Below are 27816 nucleotides of genomic sequence, written 5' to 3'. Positions count from 1 at the left end.
AGGGACTGGGGGAGCGCTATTTAAAGGCGACCGCTTCCTGCCTTTTTTTGTTGGTGACATTTTTGCACCACGCATTCTGAGAGAGACTTCTGGAGAGATTCAACGCCGTGTGAAGGAATTTTGGGTAGTGGACAGCACTTTGCAGGTTCATTTTGATTTGCCCTTCCTTGCTTCGCCAGCACTCTGAGGTAGCGCCTCGCTCCTCGGCCTTTGTGCCTTAAGATGGGTGTGAAGCGCCTGATTTAGCGCTCCAATCACATCCATGGGCGATAAAAGCCAAGTTTGCAATCGGAGGCGATAATTAGTGCCAGGCGCTAAACTTTGCGCACGGCCGATAATGGCGCCCCAAAAGGGGCGATACTGAATTTTTCCCCCTTTGCATTTACCTTTGCACCAGTTACTCCATCACACAAATCTATTGTTCCTATTTAAAAGAATCCAGAACGAACATCCACTGCACCAGGTAGTAGACAAATCCAATTAAATCTCAGTTTAGTCATTTCTAAACTCATATTTGGTTTGTGTTTTCCTCATTTCAAAACAATTATGCAAACTAAACAATGAATTTATTAACTCCACTTTATTCTGTTGTGTTCTGGAAAGGTATACAGTACTTGCATTGGAGGTTGTTGCATAAAACTATCAAATCTCATAAAACGTGGCCTGTAAGTGACTTTAATAACCTAATCTCGCCACAACTCATTCTCTAAAATCTTAAATTCAGTAAAGTTGAGTATGTTAGATATTTAACCTATATAGTAATCTCTCGAAAGAAAGCCAAGTTAATTTACTGTTAAACATCAAACTAGCTACTTTGTTTTGATTGTATGGAAATACTGGCACCATATTTTAATCATTGTATTCCTAAATGTTAAAAAATTAACATTTAGCCCATTTCCTACATTACCAGGTCAATACAGTAAAGTAAGTTTTTGTTTTCATTTCTGATGTTTTCCCTTGTGTTCTGAACAAGTACCATGAGAATATGTTTAAATGATTTATGTTAAAGAATTAAAAATACAGAACATAACTTCACAATTTCTAGCTAAATCCCTGGAAAATGATTCAAGCTTTGCAGAAAGTAAATTAATGACAATATTTTTACTTTTGTGAACTTTAAAAAAAATCAAAATTAAAGGAATGCTTCAGGATAAACCCTTAAAACATTTGTCTGATGTTTTGTGTTGATAAAGGAAAGATAATTAGGGGGAATGCATTTTTTTCTATTTTCTTTCAGTTTGAATTGCTCCGGATTTTTTTAAAATCTGGGTATTTCAGTTTTTAACTATTTGCAAATTAATACGGAGACTTGCCTAATATCTTGAGATCACTGTATTACATAATTTGTATCCGTATGTTCTATCAGTTGCACATGGACATCATAAAGTAGCTTGACCTGCAATGCCTCGTAGTACCTTTCTAGTACAAGTGATCATTTCTATTTTCCCCTCTTGTATGTTTTGTATCCATCAAGGTAAAGAATTTCAACGGAGGGGAACAAAACTCTTAATTCAGCACTCCCATATCATGGATAATGCAGAAAATGTCTGTAAAGCACATTTTTCTGTTCCAACAATAACCTAGAAATTGCTGTTGGAGATATCAGCAGACAAATGCTTTATGCGTTTGTATAACATTCTTCTAGACTCTATTTTAGTAGAGGCATTAATCCATTTACTGTATAATGTTAAAATAGCATAGTGAAATGTTATGAACATATCAAGCATTCACTCACTGATGCTGGCAAGTCATTTCTAGTGTGCCTTAACCCAAACCTTAGTACCATGCTGCTTGCTGCAACCATTTTTCTCCTTCCCACACAATCAACTCCTATGACATGATCTAGCTAGTTTTACACCTTGTCGTTGGTGTGGGAAATGAAAAATTGTCACTGAAGCTGCTATTATAAGGTTGGACCTGGAACTAAGGCACATTGTTGGGTCAAAATAAAAGGTTTATTATGTAGTATTTATGGTGTTGGAGTGCCTAATGCTGATGTTGGGTGCCCAAAATGGCTAAATGTTCTGTTTCTCAGAGCCAACATTCATCACCTCAAATGAGCACATATAACTTGATTGAGCCCAGGTTAAAAGTCCACGATGCTCATAGCATGATTTAGTTCCATACATGTAGATAGCAAGATGAATTTCAACTTCTTGAGTTCAGGGAGGGGAAAAAAAAAATCAGTCACAAAGCATTTTATTTCCGACTCACTCATGCTTCATGTCTATAGCTAGACATTTGTCCCCACTGGACTATGGCCTATCTACATAGGAACAGCCTGTTCCTCCATTCAATTAGATCATGATAGATCTGTACCTCTACTCCATTTACCAACCTTTGTTCCATATCCCTTGATACCCTTACCTCACAAAAATCTATCGATCTTAGTCTTGAAATTTTCAATTGACACAGCATCCGGTGGGTAGGGGGGGGTGAGTTCCAGATTTCCACTACCCTTTGAGTGGAAAATGTGCTTCCGGATTTCACCCCTAAATGGCCTAGCTTGAATGTTATTTGTGCCCATGTTCTGGATTCCTCCACCAGAGGAAATAGTTTCTCTGCATCTACCCCTTTAAATCCCTTTAATGATTTTAAATACCTTGATTAGATCACCTCTCGACCTTCTAAACTCAGGAAAATATATGCCAAGTTTATGCAACCTGTCTTCATAATTTAATCCTATAGTGTCCTGGTCAATATTTATCCCTCAGCTTAACATTACTAAAATACAGATTTTCTGGTCTTATCTTATTACTGTTTGTTGGACCGTGGTGTGCGCAAATTGGGTGCCTCGTTTGCTACATTACAACAGTGACTACACTTCAAAAGTACTTAATTGGCTATAAAGCACTGTGGGATGTTAGGAGGTCATTAAAAACGCTATATAAGTGAAACATCTTTAAGCCCTGGTGGTATCATTCTAGTAAATCTGTGCTTTACCCCTTCAAAAGGCCAATATATCTTTCGAGGTTCAGTACCCAAAACTGAATGCAGTACTCCAGATGGGGCTAACCAAGGCTCTGTACAACTGAAGCATCACTGTCACTTTTGAATTTCAGCCCTGTTGAGATAAAGACCAACATTAAATTAACCTTTTTAATTACTTTTTATACTTGTGTACAAATGTTTAGTGATTGGTGTACATGGATATCTGTTACAAAGAGCAGCGTAGCATCAAGTAAGTCAACCCAGATCTAAAAGAAATAGGACAATATACAAGTACCACAATCTCCAAGTTAAATTATATCTCTGCTGCCCGTATTACCAAATACTAGGTTCCTCAATTCACCCCTCCATGCTCCTAAGAATTTCTGATCTGTCCATAGTCTCCCCATAGCTGATACAAAGCAAATGATCCTTTTTCTCAGATCAAATTTATTTAAAAAATAAACCTGTACATATTATATATGACATATTGAATCATTAAAGTAGCACTTTATTATGTTACTCATGAAACAAGAAGCACAATTTTTATTTGGACACTGGAGAGTTCAATATCATCCATTTTGTACACTTGTTATCACAAAATGTACTTTCTTTTCACTTCATAAAAACTTAATAAAATTTTCATCAGTTTCAGATGGTGAGGCAACTTCTAATTATCCTCGCGTGATTACTTTCCTACATAATCTCCTTTAAAACAGGGAAACTGGAAATGTAGGGCAACATTTGTACATTTGGTGTGATAAAAGATTTGTTGACTTATATATCAACAAACAAACTTGATTTCTTGATAAGCCAAGCAACTTTAGAATTCCCATCATTTTTGTCCATACATCTTAGAAAGCAAGCTTCTTCATTAGCAGGTACACTCTGGAGTCCACCTCAAAGCCATGTAAATTATTTGCATCCCCTTGAAGCCTCATAAGCAGGCCTCCATAGGATACATAGGCTGACCTGGAAGGAGTGAAAATCCATAATAAGTATTTTCTTTTCAATAACATTTTCAGCACACAAGAAAAGTAAATTTGAAAACATTGTCTCTGTTGTTGGAAATGTTTTTACTTCTTGTATGTCTAGAGAAATGTAATCATGGTAGAATTGCTGACCATTGTCACTATTGCTAAGCAATACTTCTAATCCTAGTTTCATACAGGATGTAAATTAACAAGCTGATGTACCAGTATCAGGGCTAGTTTTAAGAAAGGTTATTCTTAAATCTACAAGCAGTCTGCTTGATCGACATTTTATCCACTAGCCTAAATATCCACCATCGAAGTCCTGTGGCTCCAGTGTGTACTATCTACAGGATGCATTACAGCAACTCGCCAAGGCTTCTTCAGCAGCACCTCCCAAACGCACAACTTCCACCACCTAGAAGGGCAAAGAAAGCAGGTGCATGGGAACACCATCACCTCCAAGTTCCCCATTATCCTGACTTGGACATACATCATCATTGGGTCTCAATCCTGGAACTCCATACCAAACAGCAATGTGATGCAAATGGACTGCAGTGGTTCAAGAAGGCCCACCACCACCTTCTCATCTAGGGATGAGCAATAAATACTGGCCTTGCCAGTGATGCCCACATCCTGAAAATTAATAAAATGTACAATCATGACAAAAATTATTTCCCCACATAAAATATAAACAGAGTTGAAGGGTCAATTTCCAAAGTCTGTTCTAACATCTGTCTAGATTCTTGCTTTTATCATAAATTAACTGCTCTTGCATTATGGTGGTTGAGTATATCTCTCTTCAAAAAATCATACACTTTGCTAGAAGTCACAATTTTTGCCCATATCAGTACTCTGTATGACATTGAGCATAGATAGGTAGGAAAGCAAGTTGTGAGGAGGACACAGAGTCTGCAAAGGGATATAGATAGGTTAAGTGGGTAGGCAAAAAATTGGCAGATGGAGTATAATGTGGGAAAATGTGAGGTTATCCACTTTGGTAGGAAAAATAAAAAAGCAAATTATTATTTAAATGGAGAGACTACATAATGGTGCGATACAGAGGGATCTGCGGGTTCTCGTACATGAAACACAAAAAGTTAGCATGCAGGTACAGCAAGCAATTAGGAAGGCAAATGGAATGTTGGCCTTTATTGCAAGTGGGATGGAGTATAAAAGTAGGGATGGTCTTGCTACAACTGTACAGGGTGCTGGCAAGACCACGCCTGGAGTACTGCGCGCAGTTCTGGTCTCCTTATTTAAGGAGGGATCTTCTTCTTAGGCAGTCCCTCGGAACCGAGGATGACTTGCTTCCACATTAAAAATGGGTTCGCAGGTGACTGATGAGTCCAATGCGGGACCTACAGTCTCTGTCACAGGTGGGGCAGACGGTGGTTGAAGGGGCGGGTGGGTGGGGTGCTTGGGTTGACGTGCGCTCCTTGCGCTGCCTGCGCTTGGCTTCCGCTTGCTCCCGGCGAAGAGACTCGAGGTGTTCGGCACCTTCCCGGATGCTTCTCCTCCATTTTGTGCGGTCTTGGGCCAGGGATTCCCAGGTGTCGGTGGGGATGTTACACTTTTTCAAGGAGGCTTTGAGGGTGTCCTTGAAGCGTTTCCTCTGCCCACCTGGGGCTCTCTTGCCATGCCGGAGCTCCGAATAGAGCGCTTGTTTTGGGAGTCTCGTATCGGGCATGTGGACAATGTGACCCATCCATCGGAGCTGATCGAGCGTGGTCAGAGCTTCGATGCTGGGGATGTTGGCCTGAGCAAGAACACTGACATTGGTGCGCCTATCCTGCCAATGGATTTGCAGGATCTTGCGGAGGCAGCGTTGGTGGTACCTCTCCAGTGCTTTGAGGTGCCTGCTGTACATGGTCCATGTCTCTGAGGCATACAGCAGGGCAGGTATCACTGCTGCCCTGTAGACTATGAGCTTAGTGCCGGGTTTGAGGTCCTGGTCTTCAAACATTCTCTTCCTCAGGTGACCAAAGGCTGCACTGGCACACTGAAGGCGGTGTTGGACTTTGTCGTCGACATCTGCCCTTGTTGACAGTAGGCTCTCGAGGTATGGAAAGTGGTCCATGTTGTCCAAGGCCTTGTCGTGGATTTTGATAATCGGGGGGCAGCACTGTGTGGCGGGGGCAGGTTGGTAGAGGACCTTTGTCTTACGGATGTTTAGTGTAAGGCCCATGCTCTCGTATGCTTCGGTGACGGTGTTTACTATGGTTTGGAGTTCGACCTCTGAGTGAGCACAGACGCAAGCATCGTCTGCATACTGTAATTCGATGACAGAGGATGGGACGACCTTGGATCTGGACTGGAGGCGACGGAGGTTGAACAGTTTCCCGTTTGTTCTGTAAATTAGCTCCACTCCAGTGGGGAGCTTACTGAGGGCGAGATGGAGCATTGCAGCAAGGAAGATTGAGAAGAGCGTTGGTGCGATGACACAGCCTTGCTTGACCCCGGTTCGTACGTGAATTGGGTCTGTGGTGGAACCGTTGGTCAGGATCACGGCTTGCATGTCGTCGTGAAGCAGGCGGAGGATAGTGACAAACTTTTGAGGGCAGCTGAATTTGAGGAGGACACTCCATAATCCCTCACGATTGACAGTGTCGAAGGCCTTTATGAGATCAAAGGCGGTCATGTACAGTGGTTGGTGCTGTTCCCTGCATTTCTCTTGTAATTGACGTGCGGTGAAGATCATGTCCATTGTGCCCCTTAGTGGACGGAATCTGCATTGCAACTCTGGGAGGAGCTCTTCGGCCACTGGGAGAAGGCGATTGAGGAGGATTCTTGCGATGACTTTCCCTGTGGCAGATAGCAGGGAAACTCCTCTGTAATTACCGCAATCGGACTTGTCACCTTTCTTGAAGATGGTCACAATTACGGCGTCTCTGAGATCCTCTGGCATGCTCTCCTCCTTCCAGATAAGAGAAATGAGTTCATGAATTTGCGCCAGTAGTGCTTCTCCGCCATGCTTTAGTGCTTAAGGAGGGATATACTTACATTGGAGGCAGTTCAGAGAAGGTTCACTAGGTTAATTCCTAAGATGAAGGGGTTGTCTTATGAAGAAAGGTTGAGCAAGTTGGGCCTATACTCATTGGAGTTTAGAAGAATGAGATGTGATCTTATTGAAACATAAGATTCTGAAGGGGCTTGACAGGGTAGATGCAGGGAGGATGTTCCCCCTCGTGGGGGAATCTAGAACTAGGGGGCACAGTTTCAGGATAAGGGGTCGCCCATTTAAAACGGAGATGAGGAGGAATTTCTTCTCACAGACGGTCATGAATCTTTGGAATTCTCTACCCGAGAGCGCTGTGGAGGTGGAGTCATTGCATATATTCAAGGCGGAGATAGACAGATATTTGAGCTACAGTGGAGTCAAGGGTTATGGGGAGCGGGCGGGAAAAAGTGGCGTTGAGGCCAAGATCAGATCAACCATGATCTTATTGAATGGCGGGGCAGGCTAGAGGGGCCGAATGGCCTACTCCTAGTTCTTATAGAAAGATTTGCTCCAGACAGCAGTGTGCAAAATCTTGTTTTAGATAAAATTTACATTCTGTCCCAGATTTTGGGTGGGCAATGCATCCAAAGATTATACAAAATTATCTCCATGAACAGTTGCAGCATCTATTTTTAAGTAACACAATCCACCAACTTATAAAAGGTAAAACCAATTTCAGTTAACTTTTATATTGCAGTCCTTCACATCATTCTGTACTCACAGTCTGGTGGCTGCTTCAGTCGAGCTCTCATCACCTTCTATTCTATAAACTTTTCCATACATGACATACTCAAATTGGTCTGCCCTGTTACAAAATAGAAAAGAAACATTTAGCAAAGTGAGAAAATAAATTCCTAGAAATGGAACACTCTTACATTTTTGGACCCAGACGAACTTAGGCTAGATACTGTGCAGAACAATGTCCACTACTTACCAGTCTATTTCCGTTCAACATACTCAGCAATAATTAGTCTCTTAATATGGAAAGCCAGCATTTCAATTATATTTGTACTGTGATGTCTGAACTGCTTAAATTAATTTCACACAAGGCATTCAGCAACCAAGTCAAAAGTACAAAAGTACCTTTGATACTGCCATCTGAACTTTTCTAACCAAGGCCCACTTTGTTACAAAGTATGTCTGGGAAGGCAGTAGTCTTAATTAGGGAAGGGAAAAATCAGCCAGAGCTCCTGCTCTTGATGCTTATCCAGTAACCTCTGTTGGAAGTAGAAGTGTGCGAGAATGCGCATGCATATGTGTGAATATTGGGTATGGGCAGGATTGGACTGTGTCAACCTCTAGTCAAATTGCCTGTCAAAACTCACCACCATAGCTCACACATGAATAATGGACATTTAGGCAAGATACCAGAGTGGAATTTACTGCTGTGCAGCCATACCACAGCCTTCAGGAGAGAATAGAAGAAAATGGCAAAGAAATAAAGATAAAGTGTACATAAAATAAAAGACTGGCACTGACTTGCACGAAAAAAATGCGCAAAGAAGTAGTGGGCAATTAAAATGATAGCTAAGGCTAAATGTTGAATAATTAGAGACATCATGCAGGATACGGTCCTGCAATGACCTTATTCTTGAGTATTATTCAAACTAAAAATACGTTTGTTAAAAATCTTACACGTTAAAAGCTCAACTTTCAAACAGAATTGCCATTTTCTCACCTTTTGCAAGACTAGATTCTAAATTGTTTTGCTGGTCAACCTTACAGCGCCCAGCCTTTCAGTGACCCTACAGCTTCACAAAAAGCAACAAGGAGCATAGGGTACCAGAAGGCAAAGACAGTGATCCAGTGTACTTCAGCACTCAGCCTTAAAAATAGCAATAATATAGCATATTAGATCTCATAATCAGCCATTATAGGCTAAATTTTATAAGCTTTGGGGTAGAGTTTCCCCTCGGTTGCACTGTGTAGCCCGCACAAAAGACTGCGGAATTTTAAGTGCAACTTGCATTCAGTGCAACTCAAGTTTCCGCAATCTTTTGCGCCAGCCTCGTCCATTAATCATCATTGTGAGTTTCCGCACCTTCGAGGAGGCTCTAAAAATTAAGCTGGTTCTTTTGGGCGCAAGAACACTAATAGCCACTATTTTAAAGCTTTTAAATATAATTTTTAATTTACTAAGAAACTGACTACTGTACTCCAATATATCTAGCAAATGGTTCTGTATAGTTTTTTTTTGTCATTTTCAGTAAGTTATTCACAGGTGCTGGATTCACAGCAATTAAAAAAAGGCTTATGTTTGTGAAACTCATTTTCAGCTGTATTAATCAAACTGCACCAAGTTAAATATATCAAGAAATATTTTTAGAAAATAATAATATTTAATTAAGTTTTAAAGCGCTGCCCAATTGCGCTTGCTAATGGCAGATTTTGCATTTGGCGCTATGCAAATAAGTTTGAGTGAAAACTCAAAAAAAATTACAAAACAGGCGCAGTGTGTGTCCGGATCACCGATTGCACCCAAAGCGGAAACCCTACCTCATAAAACATAGGGCACAGCCCTTTAAATTAAATCCTACTAGGAGTAAGCAATCAGTGAGTTAGCAGTTAAAAAGTAAAGTTAGCTTAACCTTTACTGCCACTTATTGTTTCATCTGGCTGTGCAATGTTCTTCTCGCTGCCAGAAACTGTTAAACCAAACAATGATTTAGGTCCAGGGAGACTGACGACACTCTCCCACTTTTTTACTATTTGCTGGTACTAATCCCTATGTAGGCCCTTTCGAGGCCAGCTCAGAAATAGAAACCTGCTCTTTCACACTTGCACAAAGCTTAACATCATAATGCTGGTAAGCTTTGTAACAGTATTTTTTAAAAGATTCCTTAGAAAGAACAGCAATTTGTGAAGTGAACAATGTAACCTGACAAACGGTTCAGAAACATGAAGTAAAAATGTTCTTCTTTCAGGTCCTGTTAAACATAGATAAAATGCATTTTGTCAGCCCGGGTTAAAAATGATACAGGTTAGACACACAAACATTGAGAATGACAGATAGGAAAGGACCAGCTGATTCATCAAGACGGAACTGAACATCATGACCCTCATCACCCCATATCTGCCAGCAAACATGGAATTTCTTGGGAGGTAGAAACCATAGGCCAATTTAGGAGGGACAAAAAAATCTGGAAAATCCCTCATCAACCCCCGAGGTAATCAAACAAGTTCCAGGTAACCAGTGACACATCATCCAATACCCTACCTACTTCGGTACGCTGTGATGTCAGCCAGTTAGGAACTCGATCAGCTTGCATTTGAATACTTGGAGAATCCACTCACTCCACTAGCCTGCAACTTGTTCCAAAGATGGACAAACCTCGTTGAAAAGAAAAACGCCTGACATCTATGCTTACATAACTTACAGGCATATCGCCTGGTCTTCTCTAACCATTTCCAACTCAAATAGCCTATCCACAATTCTAATTCTTTCATTATTTTGAATACTTTAATCAAGTCTCCTCAAACTCTACACTTTATGAGTAAAAGGACCCAGCTCTCTAAGCCTATCGTGGTAACTAAGGGCCTTTAAACTAGTGGCTGTTTTCTGAACCTTTTCTAGATCACCCAACGCATGAGGGAACCAGAACTATTCTCAGTATTCTAGATAAGGCCTAACAAAAAGGACAGTATAGTGTTGTTGTTTTGTATTGGACTGTCTTAGCAATATATCCTACCAGAGAATTCTAGGTTATTGACCCAGCAATGATGGAACAGCGATATATATCCAAGTCAGAAGGGTGTGCAACTTAGAAGGAAGCCTGTAGGTGATGATGTTCTTACAACATTGCTGCCTTTGTCCTTCTCGATGGTAGAGATCACAGGGGAGGGTGGTGCTGTGGAAGTAACATTGGTGAGTTGCTGCAATGAATCCTATAAATTGTACATACTGCGACAACAGGGCGTTAGTAATTGAGGGGGTGAATATTGAGTCCAGTGGCAGGAGCACTGATCAAGCGAATTGCTGTCTTAGAGTCATAGAGTCATAGAGTAATACAGCACGGATAGAGGCCCTTCGGCCCATCGTGTCCGCGCCGGCCATCAAGCCCTGTCTAATCTAATCCCATATTCCAGCATTTGGCCCGTAGCCTTGTATGCTATGGCATTTCAAGTGCACATCCAAATGCTTCTTAAATGTTGTGAGGGTTTCTGCCTCCACAACCCTTTCAGGCAGTGAGTTCCAGACTCCAACCACCCTCTGGGTGAAAAAGTTCTTTCTCAAATCCCCTCTAAACCTCCCGCCCTTTACCTTGAATCTATGCCCCCTAGTTATCGACCCCTCTACTAAGGGAAAAAGCTCCTCAGCATCCATCCTATCTATGCCCCTCATAATTTTGTACACCTCAATCATGTCCCCCCTCAGCCTCCTCAGCTCCAAGGAAAACAAACCCAACCTGCCCAGTCTCTCTTCATAGCTGAAGCGCTCCAGCCCTGGTAACATCCTGGTGAACCTCCTCTGCACCCTCTCCAACGCGATCACATCCTTCCTGTAGTGTGGCGACCAGAACTGCACACAATATTCCAGCTGTGGCCTAACCAGTGTTTTATACAGCTCCATCATAACCTCCTTGCTCTTATATTCAATGCCTCGGCTAATGAAGGCAAGTATCCCATATGCCTTTTTTACCACCTTATCCACCTGTTCCGCCGCCTTCAGGGATCTGTGTACTTGCACACCCAGATCCCTCTGACCCTCCGTCTTGCCTAGGGTCTTTCCATTCATTGTGTATTCCTTTGCCTTGTTAGTCCCCCCAAAGTGCATCACCTCGCACTTTTCCGGGTTAAATTCCATTTGCCACTGTTCCGCCCATCTGACCAACCCATCTATATCGTCCTGCAGACTGAGGCTACCCTCCTCGCTATTTACCACCCTACCAATTTTTGTATCATCCGCGAACTTACTGATCATACCCTTTACATTCATATCCAAGTCATTAATGTAGACCACAAACAGCAAGGGACCCAGCACCGATCCCTGTGGTACCCCACTGGCCACAGGCTTCCAGTCACAAAAACAACCTTCGACCATCACCCTCTGCCTTCTGCCACTAAGCCAGTTTTGTATCCAATGTGCCAAGGCACCCTGGATTCCATGGGCTCTTACCTTCTTGACCAGTCTCCTGTGCGGGACTTTATCGAAGGCCTTACTGAAATCCATGTATACCACATCCACTGCGTTACCCTCATCCACACACCTAGTCACCCCCTCAAAAAATTCAATCAAATTAGTCAGACATGATCTTCCCTTGACAAAGCCATGTTGACTATCCCTGATTAATCCTTGCCTCTCCAAGTGGAGACACATTTTGTCCCTCAGGATTTTTTCCAATAATTTTCCTACCACTGATGTTAGGCTCACTGGTCTGTAGTTCCCCGGTTTTTCCCTACTACCCTTCTTGAATAATGGTACTACATTAGCGGTTCTCCAGTCCTCTGGCACATCCCCTGTGGCCAGAGAGGTCCTGAATATATGTGTTAGAGCCCCCGCAATCTCCTCCTTTGCCTCACACAGCAACCTGGGATACATTTCATCCGGGCCTGGGGATTTATCCATTTTTAGGCCAGCTAAAACCGCCAATACCTCCCCCCGCTCGATGTTAATATGTTCGAGCATATCACAGTCCCCCCGCCCTATTTCTATGTCTACATCGTCCTTCTCCATAGTGAAAACAGACGCAAAAAATTCCATTCAGAACCCCTCCTACATCTTCCGGCTCCACACACAGATTGCCACTTTTGTCCCTAATGGGCCCTATTTTTTCCCTAGTTATCCTCTTACCCTTAATATACTTATAAAACATCTTCGGATTTTCCTTTATTTTGCTTGCCAGTGTTATTTCATGGCCCCTCCTTGATCTCCTAATTTCTTTTTTAAGTATCCCCCTGCACTTTTTGTACTCCTCTAGGGCTTCCTCCGTCTTTAGCCTTTTGTATCTACCAAAAGCCCTCCTTTTTTTCCTAATCCATTCCTGTATATCCCCTGACATCCAAGGTTCCCTGTGGTTTTTGGAACCACCCTTGACCTTTACGGGAACATGTTGCCATTGTATGTTCTCAATCTCCCTTCTGAAAGCCTCCCATTGCTCCGATGCGGATTTTCCTACAAGTAGCTGATCCCAGTCCATTTTGGCCAGATCCTGCCTTATCCTATTAAAATCGGCCTTCCCCCAATTTAGAACCTTTATTTCCGGCCCATCCCTGTCCTTTTCCATGGCCACCTTAAATCTCACCATATTATGGTCACTATCACCAAAGTGCTCACCTACTAGCACTTTTTCCACTTGGCCGGCCACATTCCCGAGAATTAGGTCCAGTACCGCCCCCTCTCTTGTAGGACTTTCTACATGCTGGCTCAAAAAGCTCTCCTGGATGCACTTTAAGAATTCTACACCCTCTGAGCCTTTCACACTCTGACTATCCCAGTTAATATTGGGGAAGTTGAAATCCCCCATTATTATTACCCTATTATTTGCACATTTCTCTGAGATTTGCCTACATATCTGTTCCTCTATCTCCCCCTGACTGTTTGGAGGCCTATAGTACACTCCCAGCAAAGTGCTTGCCCCCTTTTTGTTTTTAAGCTCCACCCATATGGCCTCATTAGAGGACCCTGCTAATATATCATCCCTCCTTACTGCAGTAATTGACTCCTTAATTAATATTGCGACACCCCCTCCTCTTATACCTCCCCCTCTGTCTCGCCTGAAGATTCTGTACCCCGGAATATTGAGCTGCCAGTCTTGCCCTTCCCTCAACCATGTCTCCGTGATAGCAACAATATCATACTCCCATGTGTTTATCAACACCTTCAGTTCATCCACCTTATTTGCAAGACTCCTTGCATTAAAATAGATGCCATCCAGCCTTGCCCTTATATATTTGCCCTGTCTACCAAGCTGACTTGTTTTTTTCTCTATAATTGGCAGCACATCCCCCCCTATTTCAGCTCCCCTCTGTATCCCATCCCCCTGCCAAGTTAGTTTAAACCCCCCCCAACAGTGCTAGCAAACCTCCCCGCAAGGATATTTGTCCCGCTCTGGTTCAGGTGCAACCCGTCCGACTTGTACAAGTCCCACCTTTCCCAGAAGCAGGCCCAGTGATCCAGGAAAGTAAAACCCTCCCCCCTACACCAACTCTTTAGCCACGCATTCATCTGCTCTATCCTCCCATTCCTATACTTACTAGCACGTGGCACTGGGAGTAATCCAGAGATTACAACCTTTGAGGTCCTGCTCTTTAATCTGTTACCTAGCTCCCTAAATTCTTGATGCAGGACCTCATCCCTCTTTTTACCTATGTCGTTGGTACCAATGTGGACCACGACCATTGCCTGTTCACCCTCCCCCTCCAGAATGCCCTGCAGCCGCTCAGTGACATCCTTGACCCTGGCACCAGGGAGGCAACAAACCATCCTGGATTCACGTCTACGGCCACAGAAACGCCTATCTGTTCCCCTTACTATAGAATCCCCTACCACTATTGCTCTCCCACTCTTTTTCCCCCCTTCCTGGGCAGCAGGAGCACCCCCAGTGCCAGGAAGTTGGCTGCTGCTGCCTTCCCCTGGTGAGTCATCCCCCTCAACAGTATCCAAAGCGGTATACTTGTTTGAAAGGGGGATGCCCGCAGGGGTTCCCTGCACTACCTGCCTGCCTTTGTTGCTCCGCCTGATGGTCACCCCCTGTGCCGCCCTGCCCTGAGGCGTGAACAACTCGCTAATGATGTTGAGCAGTTTTGTTGTTCTGGCTGCACCCATTCAGATGAGTATTCCATCACACCCTTGACTTGAGCTTTGTAGACGGTGGAGAGACTTTGAGGGGTCAGGAGGTGAGCCGCTTTTTGCAGAATGGGTGGTCCAGCCTCTGATCAAAGGTGACTCCAAAGATGTTGATAGTAGGATCATTGAGTGACTTGGGGAGATGGCCGGGCTTTCTCTTGCTCAAGATGATCATTACTTGGCACCTATACAGCGTGAATGTTACCAGACATTTGTCAGCCCAGGCTTGCATATTATCCAGGTCCTTCTGTCGGCTAGCGTGGGCAGCTTCATTATCAGAGGAATTATGAATGGAACTGATAACAGTGGAATTGTCAACAAAGAAACTCACTCCTGACATTATGACGGAGGTAAGGTCATTGATGAAGGAGCTGAAGGTGATTGGGCCAAGGTTACTTGCCCGTGGAACTTCTGCAGCAACATCCTGGGACTGTGATAACTGGCCTCCTTGCATCAGATATGACCAGCCATTGGAGAGTTTTCCCTTTGACCCTAATTGTTTGGGCTCCTTGGTGCCATACTCAGTCGAATGCTGCCTTGATGTCAAAGGCAACTACTCGCATCTCTCCTCTGGCATTCAGCTCTTCCGTCCATGGCTGGATCAAGACTGTGAAGAGGTCTGGAGCCAGACTGTTCCAGCAGAACCTGAACTGAGCATCAATTATCAGGGTTGTTGGTGAGTAGGTGTTACTTGAAGATGACACCTTCTATTATTTTACTGATAATTGGGAGGAGATAGACATTTATAAAGTTCAGTGATCAACTTATCAAAAACAAAATGTCTGCCTTTGCAGCATTTTAGGCAAACATGAACATGACAGACCAGATCAATGTCACATATATCACAGTAACATTAGATGTTTTCTTTAGTACATTTTTTTCATTGGTCTATGCAGAATATGCAATATAAACTAAATAGAACAATTGTAAAGGAGAGAGGCCTCGGGGTTTACATACAGAAATCTTTGAAGGTGGCAGGGCAAGTAGATGCGGCTGTTATAAATGCATACTGGATCCTTTGGCTTTATAAATAGAGGCAGAGAGTACAAAAGCAAGGATTATACTAAACCTTTATAAATCACTGGTTAGGCCTCATCTGGAGAACTGTGTCCAATTCTGGGCACCAATCTTTAGGAAGAATGTCAAGACGTTGGAGAGGATGCAGAGGAGATTTACTAGAATGGTACCAGGGATGAAAGGCTTCAGTTGCATGAAGACTAGAGAAGCTGTGATTGTTCTCCTTAGAGCAGAGAAGGTTAAGGGGAGATTTAATAAAGGTGTTCAAAATCATGAAGGGTTTTGATAGAGTAAATGAGAAACTGTTTCCAATGTCAGAAAAAACAGATTTAAGATAATTGGCAAAAGAACCAGAGGTGACGCGAGGAGAAATGTTTTTACGCAGCAAGTTATGATGATCTGGAATGCACTGCCTGAAAGTGTGGTGGACAAAGATTCAATAGTAACTTTCAAAAGGGAATTGGATAAATACTTGAAATGGAAAAAAATGCAAGGCTATGGGGAAAGAGCAGGGTGTGGGACTAATTGGATAGCTCTTTCAAAGAGCTGGTACCAGCACAATGGGCTGAATGGCCTCCTTCTGTACTGTAAGATTCTATGATTGTATAACTACCTTGATGGCCGATCATCTGTGGGGTTGTATTCCCCATCATCCGGCGTTCCATCTTCGTACAAAGTACTTGCTATTACAAGACGAAACTTGTCCCCTGAAGAAAAACAGGACGAAAAACAAACTTTCAATGTGACAGGGTAATAATACTGGGTCTCACCACTCCTTCCCTGCTCTATTCTATACCCTCATCCAAAACTTGAATAAATCCAAAACACATTTTCCTCCTCTAGTGTCTACAATTATTTTACCTACTTTCAAGAGTGGTGTAATTGCATCAATGAGTTTACCGGTATTCCCCACTTTGAAACCACTCCAAATCTATGCAACACTGGTATGTAAAACAAAAAATATAAACTGTCATATTACATCTGAAGGATATTATAAATGTTATCAAAAAACTACTTTGGCCAAGCAAGGCATCACTACATATCATTTTAATATTGCACTGCACACTTTTGAGTTCACATAAACTATTCATTTCTGTAAGTACAATGCAATAAAAATTGGAAACCTCACTACCTCTTCTCTTGACCCCTCCACAGTCTCTAAATTGTCAGACTGCTTGTCCGGCATCCAGTTCTGGATGAGCAGAAATTTTCTCTAATTAAATATTGGAAAGACCGAAGCCATTGTTTTTGGTCCCCGCCACAAACTCCGTTCCCTAGCCACTGACTTCATCCCTCTCCCTAACATCTGTCTGAGGCTGAACCACACTGTGGTATTGTGTGCAGTTTTAGTCGCCTTATCTGAGGAAGGATGTTCTTGCCATGGAGGGAGTGCAGCGAAGATTCTACAGACTGATACCTGGGATGGCAGGAATGACGTATGAAGAGAGATTGGGTCGATTGGGCTTGTATTCGCTAGAGTTTAGAAGAATGAGAGGGGATCTCATTGAAACTTAGAAAATTCTAACAGGACTAGATAGACTAGATGCAGGAAGGATGTTTCTGATGGCGGGGGAGTCCAGAACCAGGGGTCACAGTCTAAAGATAAGGGGTAAGCCATTTAGGACTGAGATGAGGAGGAATTTCTTCACCCAGAGAGTGGTGAACCTGTGGAATTCTCTACCACAGAAGGCTGTTGAGGCCAATTCATTAAATATATTCAAGGAGTTAGATATATTTCTTAAGGCTAAAGGGATCAAGTGATATAGGGAGAAAGCAGGGACAGGGTACTGAATTTGGATGAGCAACCATGATCTCATTAAATGGCGGAACAGGCTCGAGGGGCCTGTTACTGAGATATGTGACATTGATCTGGTCTGTCATGTTCATGTTTGCCTAAAATGCTGCAAAGGCAGACATTTTGTTTTTGATAAGTTGATCACTAAACTTTATAAATGTCTACCTCCTCCCAATTATCAGTAAAATAATAGAAGGTGTCATCTTCAAGTAACACCTACTCACCAACAACCCTGATAATTGATGCTCAGTTCAGGCTCCGCTGGAACAGTCTGGCTCCAGACCTCTTCACAGTCTTGAGGGGCCGAATGGCCTACTCCTGCTCCTATCTTCTATGTTTGTATGTTCGCATTCTTGGTGTCATATTTGACCCTGAAATTAGCTTTTTTTTTTTTTTAAACCCCACAGTGCAGATAGAGGCCATTTCGGCCCATCGAGCCTGCACCGACACATATCCCACCCGATCCCCGTAACCCCTACACCAACACATATCCCACCCTATCCCCGTAACCCCACGTATTTAATCCCCCTAACACTAAGGGTCCATTTATCATAGCCAATCAACCTAACCCGCACATCTTTGGACTGTGGGAGGAAACCGGAGCACCCGGAGGAAACCCACGCAAACACGGGGAGAATGTGCAAACTCCACACAGACAGTCGCCCGAGGCCGGATTCGAACCCGGGTCCCTGGCGCTGTGAGGCAACAGTGCTAACCACTATGCCACCGAGCTTCCAACCACATATCCGCAGCATAACTAAGACCGCCTACTTTCACCGCCGTAAAATCGCCCGTCTTCGCCCTTGCCTCAACTCATGCGGAAACCCTCATCCTTGCCTTTATTTACCTCTAGACTTGACTATTCCAACGAACACACTCTTGGCTGGCCTCCCACCTTCTACCCTACGTAAACTTGAGGTCATCCAAAACTCGGCTGCCCATGTCCTAACTCACACCAAGTCCCGTTCACCCATCTCCCCTGTGCTCGCTGACCTACATTGGCTCCCGGTTAAGCAACGCCTCGATTTCAAAATTCTCAATCTTGTTTTCAAATCCCTCCATGGCCTCGCCCCTCCCTATCTCTGTAATCTCCTTCAGCCCCACAACCCCCAGAGATTCTGCCTCCAGCATCCCTGATTATAATAGACGCCCCTTAAAACCTACCTCTTTGACCAAGCTTTTGGTCACATGCCCTAATTTATCCTTATGTGGCTCGGTGTCAAATTTTTTGTCTTAAAATACTCCTGTGCAGCGCCGTGGGACATTTTACTACGTCAAAGGCGCTATATAAATACAACTTGTTGTTGGAAGATTTAATACTTTCAATCTCCATTACATTCTAGCACACCACTGTTAATGATCAAATTATGTCCCTCTAAGCTGCATACCACTGAACCCAATTCATAAAATCAAAGGAGAATTATTAAATGTAATTTTGGAGTAATCATTTTTGGTTTTACCAAACTGAACTATGTCAATTCAGTATTTTGCATTGGATGTATGAAAACCAATGTAGTCTCAAATAATTGCCATAAAACCATCTTTTTAATCTTTTCTAACATTAAAAAATTCACTGGCCTCCACATTCAACGGATCATCCTCCGCCATTTCCGCCACCTCCAACATGATCCCACCACCAAACACATCTTCCCCTCACCTCCCCTTTCAGCATTCCGAAGGGACTGCTCCCTCCGTGACACCCTGGTCCACTCCTCAATCACCCCCAACAGCCCTGCTCCTTCACCTGGCACCTTCCCGTGCAAGCGCAGGAGATGCAACACATGCCCTTTTACCTCCTCCCTTCCCACTCTCCAGGGCCCCAAACACCCCTTCCAGGTGAAACAGCGATTTACTTGTACTTCTTGCAATTTAATATACTGTATTCGCGGCTCACGATGCGGTCACCTCTACATTGGGGAGACCAAACGCAGATTGGGCGACCGCTTTGCGGAACACCTCCGTTCAGTCCGTACGGGTGACCCTGAGCTTCCGGTCGCCTGTCACTTTAATTCACCGCTTCACTCCCACTCTGATCTCTCTGTCCTCGGGCTATTGTATTGTCCCAATGAAGCTCAACGTAAGCTCGAGGAACAGCACCTCATCTTTCGATTGGGCACTTTGCAGTCTGCCGGACTCAACATTGAGTTCAACAATTTCAGATAATTATCCCTGCCCCCATTTTTCATGCAGTATGATTTTTGACATTCCCATTTGCAACATTTTATCTTTCCTGCCTCTTACAAAAGTACAGGATGTTCTTTCTATTTCTTCCTCCCCTCCTAACCCCCCCCCGTCCCGTCTCTGCACCTGCTTAATATCTGTTACATCTCCAGCTTTTTCCAGTTCTGATGAAAGGTCCCAGACCTGAAACGTTAACTCTGTTTCTCTCTCCACGGATGCTGCCTGGCCTGCTGAGTATTTCCAGCATTTTCTGTTGTTATTTCAGATTTCCAGCATTCGCAGTATTTTGCAATTGTAAAACTTGATGTTGTCCACTCTCATCACACTAACAATATTATTGCTGTCAACCTGTAAGACCTTTCAACTCTTCCACAGTACCAGTATCAGTTCAGTTTAACTATAACTAGGGTTGCAAAGGGGTGGAAAGTTTCCGGTAAATTTCCGGTAATTTTCCACGGGAAGTTTAGCTTGGGAATTTTGCCCAAAAAAGCACATGCTAGCATAATATTGTTTTTTTTGTATTTCTTTCTTTTTCCCCCCCCACAGGTCCTCTCTTAAAATTACTAACAGAGATGGAATCTTAATTATTAAGGAATTTCTTAATCAATATATGTTTATCTTCTTACTTAGCTTGTTTTAATAATTACAATTTTTGTGTGTGACTGTGAACAAATGTGTCCTGATTGGTTGGATGAGTGGATGAGCGATTAGCTCCCTCTATTTGTAATATTTGCATATCGAATTGTGATTGGCCTGCAGGCATCTGTAAGACTGCTATAGTTTTTTTAAGATCCAGGTTAGGGGTCCTGAGGGAAGTCATTTTGTTTTCTGCTGATGTTGTGATGATGCAGTAAGTAAATCAGACTTTATACCAAATAAACCAGTTACTTGTTGAACTCTGTTGTCCTTCAATTTAAAATATACAAAATAATACACTATTGGTGATATAGCGTCGTGTGTGTACAGGTCATGCTTCCATCACATGGAGCATCAGCAAAAATGTACTCACCCTGTTGCAATCGTGCTGATCGCCCGCAGTTCGACACAGAGATGAATGCCCTTTATTTCTCTGCATAGAACAATGCCACGTTTACCGTCGGATGTGTGGAAGCATTTTACCCCAGGCATTAAAGATGGAAAGACTGTGTACATGTGCAAACACTGTAGAAAGCCATATGTAAAGAATGCCACAAAGATGCAGCAGCATTTATCCAAATGCAACAACTTCACTCAAGAGAGCCAAGCAAGTTGTTAAGTATGTCAGGGGAAAACAGGTAGTTGCAGCAACCTACAACTCCAAGCAAATGACAAAGAACAAGAACACCACACTGAAGCTGCCCAACAACACTAGATGGGGTGGTGTTGTCATAATGTACAACAGCCTTCTGGAGGGTAAGGAGTCGCTGCAAGAAATGGCAATATCCCAGTCTGGGGATATGGAAACCACCATCAAGAAAATACTGCTGGATGATGTGTTTTGGGAGAGAGTGGTTAGCAGCCTTAAACTACTCTCACCAGTAGCATCTGCAATTGCTCAGATTGAAGGAGATGATGCTGTCTTGTCAGATGTTCTCAGGCTTTTTACTGATTTAAAAGAACAAATCAGCATTGCCCTACCCACATCCCTGCTGCTCAAAGCAGAGGAGAAGGCAATTGTTCAATTCATACAGACGCGTCAAGAATTTTGTGTCAAGCCGATTCATGCTGCAGCATACATGCTGGACCCAAAGCATGTTGGGAGACCAATACTTTCTGGAGAACAGATCAACAGCGCTTACAGTGTGATTTCTACCCTCTCACACCATCTCAATCTGGATGTGGGCAAAGTTCTGGGAAGTCTGGCAAAGTTCTCTACCAAGCAAGGTCTTTGGAATGGGGATGGGATATGGGAATCATGCAAGCATATCAGTGCACATACCTGGTGGAAGGGACTTTGTGCATCTGAGGCCCTGTCACCTATTGCATCGGTGATACTCCAAATCCCACCTTCATCAGCGGCCTCTGAACGAAACTGGTCACTTTTTGGGAATACGCAAAGGTGCGCAACAGGCTGACTAACAAGAGAGTGGAGAAACTGGTGGCTATCCGGGCGAACCTACAACTTATTGAGCCAGATACAGAAGTGTCCACCACACAGCTAGACACTGACACAGAGGAGGAAATGGACACGTCAGAGCCAGAGTCAGAGAATCAGGAGGAGCAATGAGGAGTAGAAGACTCAAAGGGACAAAATAAGGACAAATTACAGGCTAAATAAGCCGACGCTCTTTTTATTTTATTTTAGATGGGTCTTTTTTGTGGGGGTTCAATAAAGTTCAAAATTATAACCTAAATAAAGTTTTGAAAGCCTGTTTTTATTTGTATGGAACAGTATGTCTATTTTGACGACAAAGATAATGGCCCAGTAATTCCGTTCCAAACGCGTGAGTACGGTCGGGGTACTCACCCGTCTGGCCGGAGGAAATGCCGGTTTTCAGCATGCACAGCGCATGCGGGGAAAACCGGCATTTCCTGTCCTCTGAACGAAGGGGTTCAGAGGCACAGCGCGTGCGACTGCACAGGCAGCGCGTGCGCAGTGAACTTCGTCGATTTCATTCATGGATTCAGTGAGGTTAAGTCCTTACAACTTACACATGAAAAAAGCATGCGTAAAGTTGCTCCAGAGGAAGATATATTTTATCGTGGAGCTTCTGAAAGGCAATATTTTTGTTTGGGAAAGGGAGGAAAGTTATTTTAAGAAATGCTGAGGTAAGTTTTAAAGTTTAATTTTTTTTTTTTTTAAACGGATTTTCAGTACTGTAGGTAGAAGGAGCAATTGTGGCTGTGTGAATTGAATTTGTTGTGTTTATTAAATGTGAAAATGACACTTCTAAAATGAATAATGTAACATTTCCAACATTTTTAAGAAAGAAACTTTTCATCAGTAATATATTCTTTTAAGTAATTATGTATGTATGTCCATATATATTCCTTTAGGTATATGTATGTATATATTCCTTTACTTATGTGTATGAATGTACGTATTTAATTATGATTTTCCAATAAGTTACTTTCTCTGAAAGTCATAATTAAATACATACATTCATACACATAAGTAAAGGAATATATACATACATACACGCAAAGGAATATATACAGACATACATACATAATTACTTAAAAGAATATATTACTGATGAAAAGTTTCTTTCTTAAAAATGTTGGAGTCATTTTCACATTTAATAAACACAGCAAATTCAATTCACATAGCCACAATTGCTCCTTCTACCTACAGTACTGAAAACCCATTTTAAAAAACAAAAATAAACTTTAAAACTTACCTCAGCATTTCTTAAAATAACTTTCCTCCCTTTCCCAAACAAAAATATTGCCTTTCAGAAGCTCCACGATAAAATATATCTTCCTCCGCAGCCTCTGGAGCAACTGTACTCATGCTTTTCTCATGTGTAAGTTGTAAGGACTTAACCTCACTGAAAGCATGAATGAAACCGGAGAATTTTACTGCGCACGCGCTGCCTGTGCAGTCGCACGCGTTCTGCCTCTGAACCCCTTCGTTCAGAGGACAGGAAATGCCGGTTTTCCCCGCATGCGCTGTGCATGCTGAAAACCGGCATTTCCTCCGGCCAGACGCGTGAGTACCCCAACCGTACTCACGCGTTTGGAACGGAATTACTGGGCCAACATTTTACATGTCAATAAAATGAAAAATTTAACAATTGCACGATTTGCCCCCTCGCATCTGCGACTGAGGGTCCAAGGAGGTGCATTGCGCAAGAGGTCATCGTCGTACACATCCTCACACTGTTCCCTTTCGGGAACTGTATGAAGTGGTGGAAGGATTTCTGGCCACGTTAAAGCTCCTTCCGTGACCATAACCATCTTCATACCAGCCATTAGGGTGGTTAGTCCTATGGCGTGAGGGTTTTACGGGCTCCCACAACCCATCTGAGGGGGGGGGGGGGGGGGGTGGGGCGCCACCCACACCCGCGGACGCAAGTATCCCGCTGGATGTCCACCAAGAATTTATAGTTGGAGCTCCGACTCCACTTGCCGGGACTGTCTGGAGCGGGGTTCAAAACCCTACTCCTTCTGGCCCAGCGGCGGGGATGCTTACCACTACGCAAAAGGCCCACTCCGCGCAAAAGGTGACACCCATACGTTTCCTGCGCCTTTTCCCTCCCCGTGACTGGAGCCCTATGCTGCCACTTGAAAGACCAAGCTATCATCTGTCATTTTTGCGGCGCCTTGGACTTCTCATTACCAATGATGAGCAGGCGCTGCGCCTCCACCTCGTTGAGGAGATTGCTGAGGTCATCATCAGTTCAATTGAGAGTTCTTTTAATGCCATGAATTGTGCTCATTCCAGCCATTTCACGTTGCTAATCGGAGTGGGCCTTTGGCGTAGCGGTAGGATCCCCGCCGCTGGGCCAGACGGGGTAGGGTTTCGAACCCCGCTCCAGACAGTCCCGGCAAGTGGAGTCGGAGCTCCGGCTCTAAATTCTGGGTTGACATCCAGTGGGATATTTGCGTCCGTGGGTGTGGGTGGCCCCCCCCTCCTCATATAGCTTGTGGGAGCCCGTAAAACCCTCCCGCCATAGGACTAACCACCCTAATGGCTGGTACAAAGATGGTTACGGTCACGGAAGGAGCGTTAATCACGGCCATAAATCCTTCCACCACTTCACACTGTTCCCTTTGGGGAACTGTATGAAGACACGTATGACGACGACGTTGCTAAATAAATAAATGGAATGAAAAAAATTCTTTCAGGGCTTTTAAAAGTCTTTAAATTGCTTTAATTCTGTTTAAAACTACTTCAGATTCTTCAAAATAATGTAAACGTTTTTAAAAGTTTATAAAAGTTATCAAAAGCTTCATAAAAATACCAAAAACCTATTTAAAATGCTGCTCTGCATGTAAAAATGCTTAGCAGCTTGTGAGAAACATTGGGGGCGTGTCCTATTAAACTGAGACCTCAAGGGGCGTGTCTCAGTTGCACAGCGCGCTCCAGGCTTCGCGCTGGCTGCACTCCTGGGCGGCGTGACGTCAGACCCTGCCCGGGATTCTTCTGTTTCAAAAAGGAATTCCAGGCATTCCTGGAGGTGAACGGCAGGCGCGTCGGGTAAGTGCAGATCGGGGGCTTGCACGCGCGGCAAGCCCCCGATCCGAATTTCTGCCCCAATATAAGGGTCAGAGACAAAAACCATCAGTGTGCAAAAAAACTCAAAATTCCCATAAATTCCCCAAATTCCCAAAAATTCCCATGGAAAGTTTCCTCTTTTAAAAATTCCCAGAATTTTGCAACCCTAACTATAACTGAACTCATGAGGTCTAAAATACAGTCATTACAGAAATATAAGTTAATTGAAATTCTTACCAAGCTCAACAGGGTAAATCTGAATGTTTACATCAAGTATCAGGTCCATTTTAAAGGATTCACTCTCGCAGTGTAGGCGTGAAACTGTAAAGAGAACAGAAAAGTCCTATTATCTGCCTAAAGGTACCTAAATATTGCTTTCATTAATCATCTTGTCTGGATTCCAGAACTGCCATTTAACACTCTAATGTAGATTTCTACTGCATAATTAAATACATTTGCAGCTTGCTAAATATTCATAGGAGTAGCATTTTATTAGATAACACATTCACATCAGTTATAATTTCTTTGCACTATAGTATATTCTCCTGCATTAAAAACAGGCCATTTATTGCTCCCTTGTACAAAATACAATGAGGACGAAGCAAACCAAATCAATTCAATTAAAAAATGACAGCGGTAGGCAAGAGTACATTTCAATCATTATATTTTAAAATTCTTAAATATTATTGCAATTATAGTGGGAGGAGGCTGGTGTAGAGTCTAAACACTGGCATAGACCAGTTGGGCCAAAGGCCCTGTTTCTGTGCCGTTGAATCTATGTAATTATACCTCGTAGGATTTTTTGACGGGTAATGAACATGACAGATGGGGAAATGCAGTGGTTGTAGTGGACTTTAGGAAAACATTTGCCAAGATACCGCATGGAAGATTGATAGAGAATATTAAAGAGCATGGAATGAGGGGCAAGATTGCAAGCTGGATTTATAATTGGTTAGAAGGGAGAAAACAGTCGGAGTTAGGGCAGTTTTTCAGAATGGTTGAAATTGCGTAGTGGTGTATCCCTCAGGGTACAGTTCTAGGGCTACTTATCGTCACTGTGTGTATCAACGATTTGGATATAGGACTAGAAGGAGTGGTGTCAACATCTGCAGATGATATCAAAATAGGAGGTATAATTCATTCTTTAACAGACTATAGGAAGCTATTAAGGGATACTGATAAGATGGAGAATGGGCTTAAAAAAAACTTATTGACATTGAAAACCACCTGTGAGTTGATGCATTTTGGTAAAAAAAAAAAAAATTATACTCAGAATAGAAGTAGGCTCAGTGCTGTGGAAGAGCAGAGGGATTTAGGGGTACGGGTTCATAGTGCATTAAAAGCAGCACCTCAGGTTGGTAAGGCTGCAAAAAAAGCTAATGGAAATCTAGGTTTTATCACAAGAGGTGTAGAATATAAAAGCCAAGAGGTGATGATGAGTGTATGTAAAACCTTAGTAAGACCTCAGTTATAGTGCTGTGTATTGGGCTCCACACTATAGGGAGGATATGAAACTTTAGACTGGGTACAATGCAAATTCACTAGGATACTGTCTGGTATGAGGAAAAACAAATACAAAGAAAGATTTGAAAAATTAGGTATTTTTTCATTAGAACACAGGTTATGGGGCAATAAGAAGACGGAGCGGCTGAGGGACATCGTGCTCCCACTGCCACTGGATGCCAAAGAATTGACTTTCTGAACACGGCGCTGTAACAATAGCTGACGTGTCCCTACGGGGAGTAAGCATTCCATTGTACTCGTTACATATGGCAAATAAAATTGAATTGAATTGAAGATAAAATTATGTAAGGGTGAACAGGATAGATAGAAGCAGACTGTTTCCAGTAGTCGAGTGGTTAAAATACCCTGTGCCCATTTTGTGTGGCAGCGGGTAAATTTCACACTCACCCCACTACCCACCTGAAATTAAATCAGGACCTAAATGTAAAACATAAAACATTTAGAAGAGGTCAGGAGAAACTTCTTTAGAGTTCTGAGGCTGTGGAATTCACTTCCAGGATTTATGCTTGGGGAAGAAGCTGTATCAACATTGGATAGGTGAAAGGAGGAAATGGGGTTGAAGGGATATGGGAACAGGGTGGGTATATGTAATTAGAACTATCTTCTCGCATGGTCAATGTCGACAGGGATTGGTTGGTCCGAATGGAGTCTTTTCTAACCTTTCATAACGATAGGAAAACACAGGAGCAAAATACTGCGGATGCTGGCAATCAGAAATAACAGCCGAAAATGCTGGAAACACTCAGCAGGTCAGGCAGCATCTGTGGAGAGAGAAACAGAGTTCGAGGTCGATGACCCTTCGTCAGAACTGGAAAAGGCTAGTGAAGTAACAGATTTTCTTAAACATCGTGCTTAAAAATGTTAACCTTTTCCAGCTCTGACGAAGGGTCATCGGCCTGAAACGTGAACTATCTCTCTCCGATGCTGCCTGACCTGCTGAGTGTTTCCAGCATTTTCGGCTGTTATTTGCAATATTACAGGAGCTGGTTATGATAGCAAACCGTTTAACTGGATACTGGGCAATGAAAGAAGCACCACATGTAGGGGATGCAAGCTCCCGTTTACAAGAGTGGCCGGTGACACTTAACCCAAGAGAATATCCAGCACAAAACCCCCAAAGATTGCGGCAAGCTTGCAATGAAGCCGGACTCGCTCCATTCGCTTGACTGTGGAGCCGCCTGATGCCATTCATTGAAACACGCCGTGCAGCAGCCCCTGCTGCAGCGCTCGGCTCCTTTCCTCACCTCTGTCGAACTTGATACCTTCTGGGTCAATATCTTTCACGTCAAAAATATCCTCAAATAAAATCCCCGCCATCCTTCTACACCCAACACCAAAGTTAACTTCAAGCAAACTCAAACAAGAGAAATTCCAAACGCTGCCACGCAGGCCCGGTTCGTGTGCTCCGAATTTCTCAAGGTATGCCGGGATACTGGCAGACCGCCGCGTCTCCCAGCAGACAGGCAGCAGCGC

General features: G+C 43.2%; 1 protein-coding gene across 2 annotated transcripts; it reads right to left on the bottom strand.

The window, feature by feature from the left end:
- Window positions 1–561: 561 nt before the first annotated feature.
- Window positions 562–27816, bottom strand: polr2h (RNA polymerase II, I and III subunit H). Of its 2 annotated transcripts, none has more exons than XM_085990247.1 (5): window positions 27588–27816; window positions 25057–25140; window positions 16317–16437; window positions 7622–7705; window positions 562–3900 (listed from the first exon to the last, which is right to left on the bottom strand). In XM_085990247.1, exons 1-5 carry the CDS (start codon window positions 27658–27660, stop codon window positions 3783–3785), a joined length of 480 nt encoding a protein of 159 aa, XP_085846373.1. In that variant the 5' UTR covers window positions 27661–27816; the 3' UTR covers window positions 562–3782. The 2 variants fall into 2 exon arrangements, with proteins under 2 accessions (XP_085846373.1, XP_085846374.1); XM_085990248.1 differs by having other exon boundaries at window positions 16317–16410; window positions 27588–27813.

This window comes from Somniosus microcephalus, chromosome 6, assembly GCF_052327205.1.
Source record: "Somniosus microcephalus isolate GS21.2 chromosome 6, FLI_Smic_1.0, whole genome shotgun sequence".
Classification (NCBI taxonomy): Eukaryota; Metazoa; Chordata; class Chondrichthyes; order Squaliformes; family Somniosidae; genus Somniosus; species Somniosus microcephalus.
This window is presented reverse-complemented; position numbering and strand designations above follow the sequence as displayed.